Raw genomic sequence first — 20155 nt, 5'->3', positions numbered from 1 at the left:
TATCTCGGCCTGTGGGGTTTACATTCTTTTGGTTCTCCTCCCCAGCCCACCTTGGGGAGTGAGCAAGTGGCTGTGTGGTGCTGATTTACTGACTGGGCTTAAACTGTGACAGACCCACAGCTTCTTTTCTGCCCTGATGTGCAACGGAAGGCTGGGAACTCTCCTGTAGCACCTTCTCTCTTCTGTCTGCTGATACCTTGTTAACTTGGTCAGGTATTTTTGATCTGAGATGGAGAGGCAGGTAAAATTAGGCAACTTGATTAGGTTGTGCAGTGGCTCTGCTCTGGGGTCAGTAACCTTCCACATGCGTGCGACGCCAGCGCAGGGCCAGACATATCCTTCACAGGATAATGCACTACAGTTCCTTTATCACTGTCCTCTAGGTTTTTTCCATAATGCATAAATACTTAGCCTTCATAGGCAGAGAAGTGCTGAGATGCTAGTAAGGCACATCATGTATGTAGCAGACAAGAAGAGGGAGAGTGAGCTAGCTTCTAGCTGGAGTTACAGGGGTTGCTCTGTTGTTTTAAGAGAGTGGTGGCTTTTTGGTAGAAGTTTCACAGTTCGCTTCTCTCCTTAAATCTTGTGCTGTTGCTGCAAAAGGGGTAAAGGGGTGGTGGTTCTTTCCAGTTGTGTAGTCTTGTCCCCTCCTTGTGCAGAGCAGGAGTAGCTGCTGGGTTGGCTGAAGGCTGATCATGGAGGTGCTTCTGGCAGGGTTGGTTTTCAGGTGGATTAATGAGCTGATGATGCTCTCCTAGATTGCCCTGAGCTGACCCTGCGAAGTGGCACACATGCCACCAGCTAACTTCATCCTTTTACCAGCTTCTGTCATCTATTTAGATGTCCTGGCAGTGTTTATGATACGAGGCATTTAGAAGTACCTGCTGAGGTAGATGAGAAATTTGGACCAGAAAAGAGCAGGAGGATGCTGAAATAGCATTTTCTTTTTCTAAAGAATCTTGTTGGTTAGCTGTCACAAATGTAGCAGCTTGGGCTATCATGGCATGCATCCCATATAAATGCAATGTTTTGTAGTTTATGTCAACCCCCTCCTCCCCACCCCCCACCGCCCGCAAAATAACCCATAGGAAAATAATGAGATTGAGATCTTGAAGGAGCTCTTTAGAAGTTTTAAAATTGCTTTTCTTTGTGTTTTAAACATACTGGTTTTAATATTTTAAGGGTAGAGGGGTTTGGTGGGTGTTGGTGTGGCGTGGGTTTTAGTGTTATTACATCAGTCTCTCTTCCCTGTAATATATTCGGGAAAGCTGCTTACTGAACAGTATTGCTTTTCTGACTATCACTTTTACATCATTAAAACTAATAAATAAAAAAATCCTTAGTCATCACACTTTTTGCACTTTTTGGTGGGGTTTTTTTTGTGGTGGGGTTTTTTTTTGGTTTTTTTTTTTTTTTTGTAAGGGCTTGGAAAAAATATACTCTTTACAGCATAATTTAGGCAAACAGAATGTCTGTATTTAAAGCTGCCTCCATTTTACAGAAGCATTTGTATGCTGGCCTGAGCTGTTCCCGAAATGTTTGGGGAAAATTCTGCCTTGAGTTTTGTACTAAACGCTGTGTTTACTAAAGGATTTCTTGATAACATCTGGTTAATAATTGAAACTCCAGTGGTCCTTGTTATGCTGGTAGTGTTAGGTCAAAAATTTGAGGTGATGAGGTGATGGAACTAGCACAGTTAATGCTTGCAGAGAAGCTGAAAGCCTAGGTTTTATATGGTGGGTTTTTGGATGGTTTTGGGTTTTTTAAGCAAGTTTTGGTATAGCTGCTGTGTACATATGAGAACATAAGCTATTTCATGTATACTTTCTCATGTAATTTTATGTATGCTGTGTATATTCTGATTTCTCCACTCCCCCCACTAAAAGCTCTCCGTGCTCTAGCGCCCTTTTTTTTTTTTTTTTTTTTTTTTTTTTTGGGGTGTATTTATCTGAAAAATTCTGTAGCCTTTTTATAAACCAGAACATCAATCCCAATTGTCAAATTTTCCTTTTCTTGTTGACAGATGATGATGTACCTGCAGATATGGTTGCAGAAGAATCAGGTCCTGGTGCACAAAATAGTCCATACCAACTTCGCAGAAAAACTCTTCTACCTAAAAGAACAGCTTGCCCTACAAAGAGCAGCATGGAGGTAACTTGTTTGTTTGATTTTTGATTGTAAAGTACATCTTACTGGTTCAAGAACAGCAAGCTAATAAGTACTTTCCTTAAGCCACCTAATGACTGAACTAACCCTTATTTATTTCATTAAAGGGTGCTTCCACTTCAGCTACTGAAAACTTTGGTCACCGAGCTAAACGTGCAAGAGTATCTGGAAAGTCCCAGGATTTATCAGGTAAATTACTTTTTGTACAAAAAAGGTGGGTGAGGAAGAAGAGGTGGAGACATTTTAACTTCACACACCCACAAACCACCCCCAAACTTACATTTCCTGTCTGTTCTCCAACCAAGAAACAGCAGTGAAAAACCAGTTACAAACTTGTTCTGAACTTCAAATTTGGAAGCATGAATTTAACCTGATTTTTAGGATCTGGTCCTTTAGCCTGCTTCGTTGCAGGCATGTTGGTTTGGGGTTTTTTTGGTTTTGTTTGGGTTTTTTATTCTCCTCAGAGTGCTGTGTAGATGTATCTGAGCTACTCTTAGAAGCAGTAATGCTGCAATGATGCAGCACTCTAACTAGGTGTATTTACCATTTCTTATGCTGATTATTGTTCCAGTATGTTGTTTAGAGGTAGTTCCAGTATATTGTTTAGAGCACCTCATTGTGGAGGGAGGCAGAGAATTTGTGTGTGTGCTTGTAAGTAAAAAAGTTACACATATACTTACTTACATATAGGTACTAACACATATATATGTATATTGTATAATAAACACATAAGCAGTATATGTGTGTATAATTATATTGTGTGTGTTTGGAGACATATTATATATGTATATTTATGCACACACACATAGGTATACATATCCTACGTGTTCTTTTTTCTGCATCACTTTTTAGTCTCTGCTGCTTTTTGTCTCCTGGCACACTCTTTAGTTCCAGATCTCTGTCACTCTTCCCTGGAAAATTAACACCAGCACTTGCAGACTCCCACTGATGTGGTTCCTGCTGCTTTTTTTTTCTTTTTTTTGTTGTTTTGAGCTTTTTGGGGTTTTGGTTTGGTTTGTTGTTTTTTTTTTTTTTTTCCCCCTTGTTTTCTTGGTTTTTTAGTTTTTGGTCCATGTCTCCCTTAACATTGTGAATTAAAACTGAGCAGCTGTCACAAGGTTTTGGTCTATTTTCATTGCTTCTGTTGAAGTCTGCTCTTTCTGGCTTCTCACCTTCTCCATAGTGTAGATTTTATCTTTCAAGCCCCCCATTAACTCTTATAATTTCAGAAAGTGTTTAAGAATCATTTGATCTCAGACTTACATCCTTGAAACAACCAGAACCAACTGAACATCGACCTGTGCCATTCTACTTCCAGTTTCATTTCTTGATTTGATATCTGAAGCCTTGTGCAAATTCGTCTTGTTATAGACTCAGTTTCTGTTGCCAGTTCTTAGGGTTTGGTTTTTTTTTTCAAGGTCATTCACTTCTGATGTGTTCTTCCTTATGCTTGTACTCAGCTCCTTGCTTTAGTGAAGGTGTGTGGTTTGAGTCCTGTGGCACAAATCACAGGATAAATGACACTGATTTCCAAAGTAATTCTCCATGCTTTGGCTGCACATTTCTTTTGTTACATTCTTGAGCTCGTGTGGGGAAAGTACAGGGATTGTGGAGGCTTCTCCAGCATGGAAGTATCAGAAGAATTGTAAACAATGATTTTGTAACTGCGCTTTTAAGATTGTATTCAAACCAGTTGCAGTCTAACAAGAGTGTCCTTCTTAACCCACTTTTTATTAATCTCTTTCCCAGTATGGATGATGGTTATTTTTTATTTTCCCAATTGAGTTACTGAAATACTCTTCTAAATTTGTACAGGTATTGATTGCAGTGAGATTTCCTGCTCACACACACACAGTTTTTGTTAGCATATATAATGATAGCTGTTGTGACTGAGTTGTAAGCATGAGAGTTTCGGGATTGCCATCAGTGGAGATTGTATATTGTCATCTGGAACATATAGCTGCTTTTTTCAGAACTGTAGATGAAATGAAAGCGTGGGACTAGAAACACAGGATCGTGTTGGTGGAGAACCATTCCTTGTCACACGGACTCTGAGTTGAGGAAAATTTGGGTGGAAATGAAAGGAGAAATGGATTCAGTTAGTTTCCAACTGGAGTAGAGCCAGTAACTGGAAAAACAGAAGACTTCCTTATTTTAGTACTGATTTCAGAATCAATGCTGTTGAGAAAGAGTTGCCATTTCAAATTGTAAGGGGGGAAAAAATCAGTCTCTTATACTGTCACAAAGAACACATTAGAATTTTGAAATACTGTTGTATTTTTTTCTACCATTTGCAGCTCTGTCCTTTGATGGACAGCAAGTTCTTCAATCTGGAGACAGAAAGATTAGTGAATATGCAGGAATTCTGGTGGGAAAGCAACACATAGAAATATAGAAAATAGAGATTTTAAAATACAAAAAAATACAGAAACCAATAATTTAGTCAAGAAATAGGTGTGATGGAGCTGTGCTGCTTACATCACAGGTGACGGGTAAACCTCCAAATTCAGCATTTGTTTGACATCTGTAGAAAACATTTACAGCATTTAGATCTTATTGAACCAAATATTTGTTTTATATGCTAATACAGTATTGATTTACGGAAGGATTTCAGTTCAGTACACTCTGACAGTTTCCTTGCATTACCTGAACTGTAAATGTGTGCTTCTGCTTTCTGGGGTATTTCAGTCTTCACTGCCACTTTTCATGTCATTCTAAGCCAGGGTTTTAATCATTTGATGTACTCTTCCTTTTTGTTTATTACTGCATAGGTGCCTCCCTTGCTTGCTTTAAAATCTCTACATTTACATAACCATTTTATACTGGGCAGTTTTTGCTGACTTTTAACCATCTTTGGAAGGCTTCAGTTCAGAGACAGTTTCTTTCTTTTCTCTGAACTACAGAGTTTCAGTAGGTACCGAGAACCCTGAGTTACTGGATCACTCATTGATTATTCTGTACATTAGATACATGCACAGCTCATAGTTCACAGAATTTACTGCCTCTTAAATTTATTTTTAACTTTTCCTATTGATTTGTAAGGTATATTTCCAAGAATACTGCATGCTCTATTTTCTGACATATTTCTACTTAATAAGAAAGTATTTTTACTAAATGCCTCCTTATGGAACAAAAGCTATTTGTCTCCATCTTCTCCATTAAAATGGACATAAAAGGTATCTATGCAAGACATTACTTACAATTTGGGATTCATGGAATAGCATTCTTAGTCTTTGCACGAAGAAGGTAAGTCGCTTTCAGGCAGCTTTCTCTGCCCTTTGTCTTGGTATTACTATCACTAGTTTCTATTTATTAAATGGTCAAAATCGAAACTGAATTAACTTCACACATATCCTGTGGAAACAGAAGGGCATAACCAGCTGTGGTTCTAATTTTCAATTGTCTAGTATATTAGCACTTTATTAAAATCATAAATATTTCAACTCTCAACGTACGTTAGGGCGAAGATAAAGATTGGTGATTATCTCTTCCACTTTGTTTTTATTTTTTTTCTTGTCTATTTTCAACACTTCCTTGAAAAACTGATAATTTTATTACTATTTTTTTAAAGTGAGAATATGCATTTATATGTATTTAACCTTCACTTTGTCAATAGGCATAAAACTGTCAGGAGTAGCAGCACATTTAAGTTTCTGATTTGGTGGCCAGAGAAACCTTTAAAACTATTTTGGCTTATTTTTGTAAACTGGGAGGAAGAACATGTTGAAGGCATCCTGGCTTTGAGAGGTTACTTAAAAGATACCCAAAGGTGAAATGTGAATTTATAAAACTAAAGCATGGAGTTCTCTCTTGGACCCAGATGATATTCAGGACTTCACGTTAAGAAGTTAATTAGCTTTTTCAAATGATACTGGAGAATTCTACCTAGTAATCACTATATCAGTGATTTGAGTGGAGAGATCTTAAATCAACTCCTGCTTCTTAACTGAGCAGAAGGGCAACTTAAACCCTTATTTCTATGGATTTTGGATAAAGGTGGGTGAGGATAGCAAACACGTCTAAAATTATTGTCTTCATTTTGCAAGTAGTGCCTTGGCTTTCGAGTAAATACAACTTGAAAAGTTTCAGAGGCTAGGAGAGCTTATTCTGGCTTTATCTGTTTATTATAATTGCAAGAAGGTTTTTGACACTTTCAAAGTTGGTGCTCCCTCTTTGTAGTAAGGAAACGCATCTAGATTTCAATTTTCATCTTGTTATAGGCCTTAGAGACTGAACTGTTGAGCAGTGGGAGGCACTACACTAGTGAACTTTCCCCTTCAATAAAAGAATAATCAAGGTCCTAACATTTATAAACTTAAAGGAAGGAAAAATTCTGCAGCTCATTTGGGGAAGTAACTGATTGTCTTGGGAAGAAGATGAGATTGTATGCCTCAGGGATTTGTGTGTTAAAAGGAGAAGACAGGTCATGGAAGGCTTGTGAGGATTTACTGCCTTGCATTCACAACATTGCATTTCAGCTTGTGAGACAGTGGAAGACTATATCTCCACATCGACCTGGAGAGCTACCAGAAAAAGATGAATTCAGAAGCAATGTCCAATTATCCTGTGATGCATTTCAAGGGTTATTAGGACTGTAGAATGAATTGCTGCTGCCTGTTTGACACAGGAAATAACTTTTGTATCTCCAGTGGAAAAGGACCTTTTAAAGCCAACATTGATTATGTGCGTAACATTTTTGGTGATGCCCAGCCATGCTCACCTCATGGACTCTTGCTATATGCTCCCCAGACTTTGGGCTCCTGAGGTATCTATTGAGCATGATGCCTTTCCAGACTACTTGCTTTTTATTTGTTTTGCTAGCTTCCTGTCTTCAGTCTGGCTTGTAAGCTGCTGAAGGGAACTGTCTTTGCCAGCTTCTGGACATTCATTCCTGTGTTCTTTCTTGTGCCTATGCTAACACTTCTGTAGTTTGCAGTGAACTACAAGGAGCTTACCCATTTGTTCGGATGGGTAAGGATGAGGAAAAAAAATCTGCTTTACTCTGCCATGGTCAGTGCTACCAACTTAAAGGGTGCTTTGGGAGCTCATAGCTGTGGGCATGTGGAATGGTGATCCCTATCCTTTTTGTCCAGTGTAGATTTTTGCTCAATTGAAGAAGCCTGTACCTATAGCTTACAACCATAAGATGTATTACTGTTGAGAGCAGCCATCAGTCCATTGGATAGGAAGCATCTGTGAGGAAACCAGTATTTGTGAATCACCAAGGTGATACTCATACAATGGTGCAGCAAGAACAGGTTCAGGGAAAGTCACTGGAAACTCAGTAGTATTTCAGCATTTTTGCTAGCTGCTCTGACCACACATGTAAGCACAAGACACTGGAAAAACAGCTTTAATAGATTCTTTGTAGTACACAGATTCTGGTGATGTGACCTACAAGACCACAGTTCAGCCTCTTTGTAACAGCCACCATTCTGGTCCTTGCAGTTCATATCTTCACAGTCTTCTAGCTGGAAATACCATGGTTATTCATGCTGCTTTGCCCAAGGAAGACACAGGGCTTATCTCCCTCTTTTTTTTTTTTTCTTCTCTCTCTCTTTATTTATTTATTTATTTATTTATTTAATTTTTTTGGAATCTCACATGGAAACTAATTTTCAGAATGATTCTTCCCTCAAATCTAGTAGGTTGTCTTTAAAGGGTCACTTTAGTAGTCTGTAGAAGCCAGAATCACAAATCTATTGCTCCCTAGGTTCAGATGTTCCAGGAAAAACTGTATAATACAAAGGATGTAATTGCATTATGAACGTAGCAGGAGCTTTTAATGCCTTCCGTACAAATCTTCTAACTTTGGAAGCTGTTCTGGACAGTTCTGCCTGAGAAAGGATCCTAAAGACAACAACCAAACAAGTGCAGAGAGACCTCTACTGCTGTGAAGATACCTGCCACAGAAGGGTCTTGGGAGAGCACTAACTGCAGATGGGGATTCCCTATATGAATTGTTGTATGTAGAGCATGCATGTGCCCAAGAGCAGGGGTCTAATGAAATGCATTCACATTACCACACATGATACAGGAACGCTGCTTCCTCAGACCTCTCTCAAGAAATACATCTGGGAAGGCTAATGCTGCTTCTAGCTTAGATTTTTCATTTTGAAAGAGAGTATAAAGAGAGTAAGTGGAAGGAGGAGACTCAAACTATTGCTGGCTTCTGGTTCCCTGCATCCCATCCTGCATCCCTGAAGATGTTCCTCTTTCCTCATGTTCATTGGGGAGGAAAAGGATAAATTTTATTAGTAGCTTTTTGAGATGATCACTGTTTCTGAGTAAATTCTTCTGTGTTTAAAAACATTTACAGAGATTTTGATGTTGAGATTTATTATTATTACAACTGCTATTATTATTATTACTACTATTATTATTGCCACAACAAAGCTAATAGTGAAGAGCCAGTTCATCTCTGGAACGTGCACAGTAGCCTTCTTAATGTCTGCCATTGTATGCACATTGATTCCTCCAATAGAAAAGGTGAATTAAACATTTTTGAAACAGACTATAATTTCTACCTGAATCCAGAGTCAACTGTTTGCCTCTTTTATGCCTTTAGATTTAGATGAAAATGTACTTCAAAAACCAAAAAAAAGCTGCTTTGAGATCATTGGTGTTTTAAATGGGATCCTTTCACATGGCATATTGGTGATCTGTTTTAGTCAGGGTTTGGACTGGTTAAATATGTCAATGATCTTACATATATTACTGTTCATTAGCAGCACCTGCAGAGCAATATCTTCAGGAGAAGTTGCCAGATGAAGTGGTTCTAAAGATCTTCTCCTACCTGCTGGAGCAGGATCTCTGTAGAGCAGCTTGTGTATGTAAACGCTTCAGTGAGCTGGCTAATGATCCCATTTTGTGGTAAGTGAAATGCTATTGCTCATTATCTTGAGGAAAAACTAGCTGTGCTGCATGAAATGTCAGTACAATAGAAAAAATGATATGTTGGTTGCAATTAGCTGATTTAAAACCAATTGTATTTTAATACGTCTGGTTTACTTAAGCGTTATTTGTTACTTAGGTATGTCTGGTTATCTGTGTTAAGCAGTAAAACTTTTATTTGTCTAGTAGTGTAGATATGAGTGAAATAATGGCTGTTTTAAAAATCAGTGAGGCATTCCTTCAGTAGCCACTTCGTTCCTTCTTTCCCTCTAACCTTTTTCAGGCTTCTGTGGGGATTGTGTTGATGCAAAAGAATCAACACACTTCTTAATGTAAGATGCAAGTGTTATCCAGTGTTACTTAGATGGCTCGTTTGGTTTGATTTTTGTTTCATTTAATGGTTGGATACTCAAGCTGGTTTTCCCCCATATGAATCCATCCTACCTATGGGTTACTAAGAGCTTGGATAAATGGGATCTAAATTTGTATTTTTTATTTTTTTTAATAAGGGAAAAAATAGCAGATGTTTCTTAGGCTTTTATTTTTATAAAGAATAAAATTTAAAGAATAAGAATAATATTTCAATATAACATCACAAAAATGCATTCCCCCTATCCTCTGTCTTTTACTGTCCTAAAGACAGTTTTGGGGATGTCTTGCCAGATGAATTACAACTTTGAGATTCAGTGCAATCCTGTAAGTCTGGGCTTAATATCAGCAGGCTCAGACATTGCTATTATTTGTATTTTGGCACCAATCAAAAGAATCCAATTGCTGTGTGCTGTTTTCTTCTTTTTAAGCCACTGTAATCTGTCCACTGATGAACTCTTCTTGAAATACAGTGCATAGTTTGTTCTCTGTGAATGCATTTTATTTTTTTCCAGCCTTTTTTTGGCAAGATAAGGAAGAGGTGGTGGCACGTTTTGTCTTAAGTTTTGTTATTCATATGCTATTGGCTTTATTAAGTGTTAAAGTAATGCTGTAGTTCATATACAGTTAGAATCTGATTCCACAAACAGTGTAACTAACTGCTTAAATTTCATCATGGCAATTGTATGTTGAAAAGTCTTCTGCTTAGATCATGAAACACATGTCAGGATTTTCTTACAAAAACACAGAAGTTGGTCTAACAGGGAAATAAATGTTTTGGAAGTGTTAAAGTGTTTGGTAGTGATCTTGGTCAAATTCACTGTCACAGACTGGCAAACACTATTGAGAAAACCCAGTTTTTAACATTTGATGTGTTACTAAAGCAGAAAAGTAATCAGAAATACATTAATTTTGTTTTCTGCTTTATACTTCTGCTCAGGAAAAGATTGTATATGGAAGTATTTGAGTACACTCGTCCCATGATGCATCCTGAACCTGGAAAATTTTATCAGATTAATCCGGAAGAATATGAGCACCCAAATCCCTGGAAAGAAAGCTTTCAGCAACTGGTAACAGTAGTATTCATTTATATTCCAATTTAAAGATGGTTTATTCAAGTAAGAACCCCAACTTTTGAATTGTGGCTGATAATAGTAACTATTTTGGGTTTAGTCTTTTGGATGATGGGACTGAGGAGGTAGGGAGAGATCCTTATATTGTGTTATGCAGTAGGGGGTTATCTGAAGTTACTTCCTGGTTTGAGGAACACTTTAGGGAGACACATCACGGTAAAGTGGAGCACTTGAGCATCCAGCTCTTCTATCTTGGGTATTCCTCATGTTTTGCATCACAGTAATTTTGTGGAAGAGCTTGTCATGGTCTGTGGTTTGCAAATAAACTTCAAATACATTGTTGCTGTCATATATTACTAAACTAGTGTGCATGCTGGTTGTCAGATTCATATGCATCTTCTCTAGTAAACCAAACAGTGTATTAATAATATCACTTAGGCTTAAATAGTGATTTACAGCTGATGTGACTGGAGCTAAACAAGTTACCTTTAAGGCACGTGATTGAACCTCTAATCCAAAGTCTCAAAGGTATTGTGAAAATGGCTCGACATAATACATGAAAAACACAAGTAAGGGAAATAAGTATCCAGGTGAGTGTATTATACAATGCTATGTGTAACTGGTTAGTGAAATTCTGAAGCTTGTTAAAGGCAAGGTTCTTTGTTCTGTACTCCATCAAAAGCAAAGTTTTCCCTTGCCACAGAAATGCAGTTTGTTTTGTGATAGAAAATCAAAAGATGAGAATGAGAACACATGCTGTGGAGCGGATAAGGTGCAAGAAGCTTTTCAGTCACTTCAGAGGCTTGTGGCTGTGTAAGTAGGTTAGCTTCTTGGCTTAGTCGATCACTTAGGCTCAGACTTTTACTGGTGGTGCCATTTTGAATTGGGTGCCTAATGTGGGAGGTCAGAATATGGTCCTTAGTCCCTGGAACAAACTGATACCAGCAAATGGCTTGTGAATTAGGGAATTAGTAGATCTCTTGTCTGTGCATCCACCTGTCTGCAAGCTTAAAAACTATTTTCCTTGTTTCAGTACAAAGGAGCACATGTAAAGCCAGGTTTTGCTGAACACTTCTACAGTAATCCTGCAAGATACAAAGGAAGAGAAAATATGTTGGTATGTTTCTAAAGCACTCTTAAGAATATTTCTATGTCTTTGCATGGATATTTCCCTCTAAACCTTTCCCTTTTCTTCTAGTATTATGATACTATTGAAGATGCTCTTGGTGGAGTTCAAGAAGCTCATTTTGATGGACTTATCTTTGTTCACTCTGGTATATATACTGATGAATGGATATATATAGAATCTCCAATCACCATGATCGGTGCAGGTATTTAATCTTTGTCTCAAAGTATGACTTGTGTTAATTACCACCTCAATTGCAAAGATATTCTGGTGTGTTAAATATCCAGTATAAATGTCCATCTTTCTTCATCAGCCTAATAAATAAGAATTTTCTGTACAAGTGTCACAAACTAAAAAGTAGCTGATGCTTCAGACTGAAGTGGCAGTGTCTGCTTGTTTGTTCTTGGAATAACTTATTTTTTATTTCATTAGGAGAAACAAATGAATTTGTCAGGAATTATACTCAGTTACATGGCTGCAGTTGAAATTTTCAGGTGGCTCTTAGGAAACTTGTTTATATATAACCTATCTCCCGAGTAGAATCCAGCAGTGGGAGCAAGCCGAAATTAGAATCTGTCCCATTTTCCTTCAGCATCTTAATTCCATCTCGAGGAAGGAAATGAGAGCATCCAGCAGAAAGATTCTGAGACAGGAAGTTCTTTTCTTTGTTCCTTTGAAGGAGAACCTTTGTGGAGAAGGAAGTGAGACTTTTGGAATAGGAAAAGTTTAGGAAGTTGGTATAAGCTAATATACCTGGCTGCAAAATGTGATGCTTGTGGAGCTGTTAGCTTTTCCTGTCCCTACTCCGAGCATGCTAATCCCCAATAGCATGATAGCATGGTAAGAATTTTGCCTGTCTTAATGTCTGGTAGAAACCTTGGTTAAGGGTTCTCAGACCTCTTGCTCCCGTGGTAACCCAGAAGTTACTTGTCTACTCCCTGCTTTTTCTGACATTCTGTCTGGGTTGGGGCTTTTTGGTTTGGTTTGGGTTTGAGGTGGTGTGTTGCTTTTTGTGGGGTTTGGGGGGGTGTTGTTAGTGAGGGTTTTGTTGGATTTTGCTTGTTTTTTGTTTTTTCCAAGTCTGTCTTTTCACGTATCTATCTGTTCTGAATACCGGCTGCTTTGTTCTTTAGCAAGCCTATTCTGGCACTTGCCTGGGTTTCACAGCCTTGGCAGCAAGAACAGTTTTGAGCAATGCAGTCAGATTCTTCCAGCGTTAGCCTTAAGACTTGTCCCTGCAGATCTGCAAGGTGCAGCTGTGTTAGTACTGTGTTAGTTTGTCAGCTCATGGCTACATTTCTGGAGCTCACAGCCTGAACTTCCCTGCTTATAGTGCTTTGGTTTGTACTGTGGAGACATTTTGGAGCACAAACTGGATTCCTTTTGGATGAGACTAATCTGAGACATGTTCCTGGAATACTCTTACTGCTCTCTAGTAGTTGGTGTACATTCAGTCAGAGGGACCAGGCTAGGACTTCTCCAAAGTCAGTCTCTCTTCTACCGTCCCTGTGCAGCAACACTCATGGTGTGGATGTCTGATCCACAGCGCTAGCTCACTCTGTAGTGCCACTCTTGTCATGCTGCAGTGCTTGCTAATGCAGACATGGCCTTAGACAAATAACAACATAACCCCAGCATCTGTTTTCAGATGACAGTTATAGATGCCAGTACAAACAGGGCAAGTTGTATTCCTGAAGTGCTTAAAAATCCAGAAGAAACTGGATCAGCACAGACCTGGGATATAAAATTTCTCTATTACTTCATGAAACTTGAAACCACATCTTTGATATCTGGTTGAACTTCTGCATGTTCTCAGGCTCCTTTTAAGTTTTGAAAGGCTCTCTGCTTTCTCTTCCACTGGAATTAACTAAGTTACTCAGAAAAACAGTTATTTTAACTACAATTCTTTAGAAGCAAGGGATCTGCATTGTGTATTTTTGTAACAAAATAGCTGTCTTGGGGAACAAAACCTCCAAGACGAATCCAGAAATGCTAGATGTATTTATATTTCAGCTTCTGGCGCTGCTGACTCTTCACTTCCTCAGACTTTCTCCACCGAGTGGTGAGTGACATTGTAGAGGGAGTCAATTTTCATTTGTCTGGAAAAGAAAACAAATTAAAATGAACCACTAAGCCTTGGAGAACTCCCTCTTCTCTGTTCAGTCTGGCATGCTTTTCAGAATGGTGGGATTAAGGCAGCACCAAATGTCTCTGCAGTTCTACTCAAATTTCTTTAATAGTTTCTTCTACTGACTTCTGAAGAAGCACAACATCATTAGAAAGGGAGTTTTGCATACCTCAAGCTTTCAAGAAGCTTCTGCTTTCTCATGCTAGCAAAATGTTCTTGCAGAATAATGCCTGGTATTCTGGGTTTGTTGTTCTATTGAAATTTGGGATTGTTGATTTCTTTCCTTTAATATCTAGAGTGTCAGATTGCAGGAATACAAGCCTTCCGTGGAGTGCTCATCTCATTCTAGATATAGAGTATCTCATCCTAATAGCTGAGTTTTAACACTTGTACTGACATGTGTCCTGATCTGAGAATCTTCACTGATTATGTGTTTTCTGTATTTTTAGGAGATACAGTTTTCATTTTCCCCCTTTATTTTCTATTTGACTTAATGTGCAAGTAAAAAAGGGATTATCAAAGGATTCTCTAATCAAGAAAAAAATACTACAAACAATTAGAAGAGTTATTGTAATTCTAAAGGTAGAAAAATCTAAAATGAAGACTGTCATAATTAGGGTTTTGGTGATTTTTTTTTTTTTTTTGAGTGCCAGGGAACCTCTTTAAATACCCATTATGCATCTTTTTATTGAAAATTATATTTTGGACTAGTTTAGAGCTGTGTTCTTTGCTGTATATTTTACAGACTGCAAGATCTAAAAGGGCCTCTGCATTTTTTGCCTGGTAAAATTGAACAGGGTCACAGCTGTTTTCTGCAGAATCTAGTTATTTTTCTATTAATGCACTGAAAAGTGAAATTGTTTTAATCCTTTTGAGGAATAGAAGAATTCTGAGGCAACATCCAGTTAATTTTTAATTCTTTAGGTAGTCTCTTATTACATATTTTCTGTTGAATTATTTCTAGTGCTAAGTGAATAGTGGTATGAAGCAGAGCTAGACTACCTTAAAATATTTGCAGCACTGCAGTAATGAAAGCAGAGATCTGCCTTTTAGATAGTGAGAACAAGCTGGATAATGATGTAAACGTTGCTTCATTCTGACTGGCACCTTTCTGCCCGAGTGATAAAGAACAGGACATACCACTTGTCTGTTGACACTAGTACAGACAACAGAAAAGCGTCTGCTCATGAGAAATCCTGTGTGTGGGCTCTTCAATAAAATGCAGAATTTAGGGCAAATAGTTGGTCACATTTGTGTGACTCAAGTTGGGAATGGTTGGAAATTGCTATCAGATAAGGTACTTGCTGTAATATTTTTGCATTTCATGTATTGAGGAAGGCTTCTTCTGGCTTGCATATTTAACGTGCAGTTTTGAATCAAACTACCTTGCTTGTGAATGAGTAGCATTGAATTTATACCGATGTGAGGCCGTTGTTACTTTGTGCTCCCTCTTCTGGCTGTTGCATACCAATGTCAACATTTCCTTCCTTTGGATTAAGGATAAAGAATAGAGCAGAGCCTCGCTATTAATACAGGAAATTGAATTGCATGTTGTGGGAACTTGCAAAGGGACCACTTTGAAACCTTGTGTACATTCAGAAGTATAGCTCAATCTAATTTTGTAAGATTTTTCTTCTACAGAATGAGGATATCAATTCAAAACTCTGAATCTTACATTTGAGGAGTATGGGGAGGTCAGTTGTAGGTCATGGGCAGATTCCTTAGTAGTTCTTTAAATTGGTTCAAATTAGTGTTGGAATGTATGTATTTAGCTTTTATTAAAGGGTTTAGAATACCAAAATAAATTGAACTTAGTAACAGAATTACAGTGCCTCTAGGCTGGTATCCATGTTTAAACTGGTAATACAGTTTGTGATAAGGAATAGTCAAAAACTAGCTCTGTACAAGAGAAGATTTTTCTCCTGGTTCTAGATACTAAATTGATGCAAGATTGTCTTAGACTAGTTTCTTCATTGTCTTCAAAACTTTCTGTTTTAAGGTTTTTCTGACAAGAAGACTGTTTATATGCCAAGAATACTGTTCATTTTCCTTTGTTGCTGTGGACAGAATCTGTAACTCTTCTGAGGATTTCTTTTCAGTGACATAAACTAAGATTTAATAAATGTCTTTTTTACAGCACCTGGAAAAGTAGCAGATAAAGTTATAATAGAAAACACTAGAGATTCCACCTTCGTTTTTATGGAAGGTTCTGAAGATGCCTATGTTGGATATATGACAATCAGGGTAAGAATCTCAAACTTCAGCAGAGTTCTTAATAATTTTATTTTCATGCCTGAGCAGTTTAAAGAAATGCTACATTGCTGTGTTGTCTTCCTTTTTCAGTTCAACCCTGATGACAAATCTGCTCAGCACCACAATGCACACCACTGCTTAGAGATCACCGTGAACTGCAGCCCAATTATAGATCACTGTATTATTCGAAGTACTTGTACGGGTTAGTGGGCTTTTAATTGTTTGTCATTAACACTGTGTTTCAAGTTCCTAAACTAACCAGGGCACATGGAAGCAGCATACAAATTGATTATGATCACTATTGCAAGAGTTCGTTTTTTGGTGCAGGTGTTTAGTACAGGTCTGCAAGCAGTTTTTGTCTGGAAAAGGTGTTATTACAGTGACTGCTTTGCATCCAAGACCTTTGTGATAATGTATACTCGGTCTTCTTTTTGAATGAGTTTGGACTCTGGGCGGTTAGCTTAAAACCTGAAAAGTGACAGTTCATAAAAACTTACCTGGTTCTTACATAAATACAGTTGTAATTGGCAGGAGAGGGAATTTGAAGGGGGTGCACATGGGACTTTCACATTAGGTTCTTTGTAATATGCAGTATTTGGGTTGATGGCATGAAACAGTCATGAGCTGTAACTGCTAAGTTCAGTTTCCTGTTAAGAGTGGAATGATTCAACATACTCAGCGTATGAGTTTCTGTACAGCAGAAGAAATCCATGGTGTGGAAAGACAGACTCATTTCGCTATCAGAGATAATGAGGAACTTATGTCGCCTGATTAGGAGAACACTGGTAGTCCAGATTCGGGAAAGAAAGGGTCAGAGACAGTGGAAGTGAGAGGGTGGATGGCAGTTCAGTCTTTGGCAGGAGGACATGACAATTGGCAATCACTGCATGCACAACACGGCAAGTTTAACGTATTTGAACACAATCAGATGAAATGGAGTTGGAGTGTCAGAAGGAAGAGGTACAGGAGAGTTAAGATACTGAGTCTTTGCATGGAAGCAGCATTATGAACTTTATACACCTAAGTTCAGCTAGTGAAATGGAGTGGATCGACACAGCAGGCTGTGCATAAAGGTTCTTCAGCTCAGTATACAGGCAAGGAAACAAAGGAGATGGTCCACAAGATAATAAACCCTACACTTACCTAGTGTCAACTTTGCAGGAGGGAATTCTGCAGAGAACTGTAATAAGAATGGTAGAAGGACATCTTATCTGTGCCTTGCAGAGGAAGATGTGCTCTTTCTTGGAGGTTTCAGGCTATAAACTACACTTTTGGAGAAGGCAGCTCTGCACTTCAAATCACTGTCTGTTCTATTGGAGGCATTAAGGGCTAATATGCGAAAGTGCTAAACAAGAGGAATGAAGGACAGCTAGCTGCTCTCAGTGTCTTGAGTTCTTTATTTAATCCTAAATACTGGGAAATTGAAGTATACAAAGAAATATATACTGTTGGCTCCTATATATCAATATTGGAGACCCTCATAACAAACAAGAGGAATTAAATTTGTTTCTTGGATCACATTCAGCTTCATTATAAAAGGAGTTTGAAGAGCTGCATGGCTTCATATTGAAACGTGCTTATAAACACACTAGTAGGTCTTGATGGTTTTGTGAAAATCATTTATTGAAATTAAGCTTTGATTAATTTTCTTTTTTTCATGACCACTTCATTATGGGAGACTCTTCCTGAGAATTTTGGACTTTTGCCCTCTTCAATACTCTGGATTTCTGAATGTTTGCTACATTGAATTGTTGTTTCTCTTCTCCAAAGTTAAAATTTCTGGTCAATTTTGGAGGCTGGGTGTAGGCTGTACTATCATCACTTATTGATTATTAATTTATATTGACTTTTTTAATCCTACCAAGCCTTGCTATAACCTACTCAGGAAGTACTGAGTGTGTGTAAAAAGGGAAGAAGGAATGGCAGGCTGCCAGAAAGGCATTTACTGTTTTCAGTGACATCTCTGAAGTATTGATCCATAGCGTTCAAAATTTTCTAGCACGCGCTTGATACCCTTCCTGTAGATCTCCAAACTGCATTAAAGCACATTTTTACATTGATATATGTAAAGTTATTAATGTATGTAATACGTAAAGATGGGAGCTATGTCAGTGATTTAAGCCGGAGACCCCTTGCTGCCAGTCCAAAGCATCTTTGAAATACTTATGAATAAAGTTGAAATGCATAGTTTAAATGCAAGATACTGAGTCTAAAGGTTCTGTTGCATCTATTGCAAGAAGAAATCTGTATTAGTCCTCACCTTGACAGATAATAGTAGTGGTGGATGGCACCCCACTAAGTATTGCTGAAGTGTGTGCAATCATTATATTCTGAGTAAACAAAATAAAGCCTAAACCAGTAATACATGTGCTTGGTACACTAAAAGGACCGATTTCACACAAATAAGCAGAATGTGATGGAGGAATGAAGTTAGAGCACCACACTAGCTTCCAAAAAATCCACAGTTGCTTGGTATCACCAAAATAGGTAGAGGAAAAGGGAGCAAAAGCAATTATGAAATACAAGGAATGAGAAATTACTACCAATTAATATAAATAGGAAAATAGGAATTGCAGGAAAGCATGGGATACCACCACCCCCACCCTTCCTTCCTTCCTTCCTTCCTCCCTCCTTACCCCCTGAGAAGAACTTGATAAACAAGACAAGATGTAACATCTGTCTAGAAGAAACTGCTTGTGTCTTGTCTTAGGAAACAAAGGGAGTGAGAGCAGTGATGCTAATCCATCATAGAACAGAAGAATTTGAATGGCAAAGTGTTGTGTAACTTTTGTTCCATATTTAATGAGAATAGGCAGGAATGATAAATGTGTTCGTACCCTAGAGGGATAATGAAATATGTTCCACTCTTGACAGTAACCGTGGCTGAGGTTAAACAGCTGTAAGAAAAGACACTCTAAAATCATGCAGGAGTTTAAAAAGAACTGGCCAAGAAATCTTCTGGGCTCCTATTGTGTATCAACAGTAACTTGAAACCTGGGTGCGACGGCAGTGTATGTCCCAGGGTGGGGAACATCAGCACGGGGGAGACCGAACGGGATGAAGTATGGCAGGTAGTTCTGCTTACTGCTCCTGGGTAGGACAAGGAGGTAGGAAAATTTAGGACTGAAAAAAAATGAATGTGTGTTTACAGCAAGTTATAACAGTTGCATCACACCATCGGTATTGTTGATGACTGACTGACTGACTAAAGGAAGGTAGCAGTCCTGGTATGATTGCACAGATCCTTCAAAAATACTTGACTTCAGTGTGTAGTGCCTTAAAAGATTAGAATTTTACAGAATTACCAGAGCACATATTAAATAGATGAAAATTAACTTTCAGGGTAAATATAAATGGCTTTTTTGTGGCTATTTCAAAGATGACTTCTTGACTTTAGGCCATTTATCAATGACTTGCAGAGAAGAAATAAATGCATATTGATGAGGCTTGTAGACAATGAAGACTTAGGGCTGAGGGTATTCTAAATAACCAGGAGGATGTGTTGCTGCCTTTTTGGAAGGCATCCTCTCAAACAATATTCACATTACTGTGAGTAAGTGTGAAGTCAGTTATACTCACAACTTGGTTTTGTTCTTAGTTTTAAGGGATAAACCTCTCTCCTGCAAAGCTGGAGAATCTTGGGAAAAGCTGAAAGAGTTGTTGTGGCTAAAGTTCTAAATATGAGCCCTCCTGCAGTTAAGTGGCTAAAAGAACCCATGTGAATCTTAGTTACAGCAGTGGGAATACTGAGCAGAAGTAGAGAGACCATATTACGCCTCTGCTTAGTCCTGCTTCAGAGTAAAGTGCTCTTTCCTGGTGTCCATAGCAACATGTGGAAAATTTAGAAACAGTTCCATGAAAAGTCCTTAAAAGATAAAGCAGAAAAATTTGGTTGTCATGAAAAACATACTGACTGCAATTTGTGACTTGCATCAAAGGAGAAGGCTGAGGGACTAAATTGCTTGCACTAAATATGTACATGCATTGGGAATGGCGCAGACTAGTAGAAAGAGAACCAGGAACTGGGTATTAAAGCTAGAGGAATTCAGATCAGCAATTACAGTGGACATTAACAGGATAGCAACCCTGTCACAAGCTAACAAGCTTCATGGTGGTTTCTCAGTTGTTTGAAATACTCAAATCAAA

At 38.2% G+C, this 20155-nt stretch overlaps 1 protein-coding gene across 1 annotated transcript in view; it reads left to right on the top strand.

The window, feature by feature from the left end:
* Window positions 1-2028: 2028 nt before the first annotated feature.
* FBXO11 (F-box protein 11) overlaps window positions 2029-20155 on the top strand; it is a 37000-nt gene continuing 18873 nt past the window's right edge. The window contains exons 1-8 of the mRNA XM_010015062.1: window positions 2029-2151; window positions 2274-2355; window positions 8895-9039; window positions 10370-10499; window positions 11536-11619; window positions 11701-11833; window positions 15894-16000; window positions 16100-16211. Of these exons, the coding sequence (XP_010013364.1) occupies window positions 2044-2151; window positions 2274-2355; window positions 8895-9039; window positions 10370-10499; window positions 11536-11619; window positions 11701-11833; window positions 15894-16000; window positions 16100-16211 (901 nt within the window). The 5' untranslated portion in view covers window positions 2029-2043. The remainder of the gene's footprint in view (window positions 2152-2273; window positions 2356-8894; window positions 9040-10369; window positions 10500-11535; window positions 11620-11700; window positions 11834-15893; window positions 16001-16099; window positions 16212-20155) is intronic.

The sequence above is a fragment of the Nestor notabilis genome, unplaced genomic scaffold (genome assembly GCF_000696875.1).
Source record: "Nestor notabilis isolate BGI_N333 unplaced genomic scaffold, ASM69687v1 scaffold1415, whole genome shotgun sequence".
Classification (NCBI taxonomy): Eukaryota; Metazoa; Chordata; class Aves; order Psittaciformes; family Psittacidae; genus Nestor; species Nestor notabilis.
This window is presented reverse-complemented; position numbering and strand designations above follow the sequence as displayed.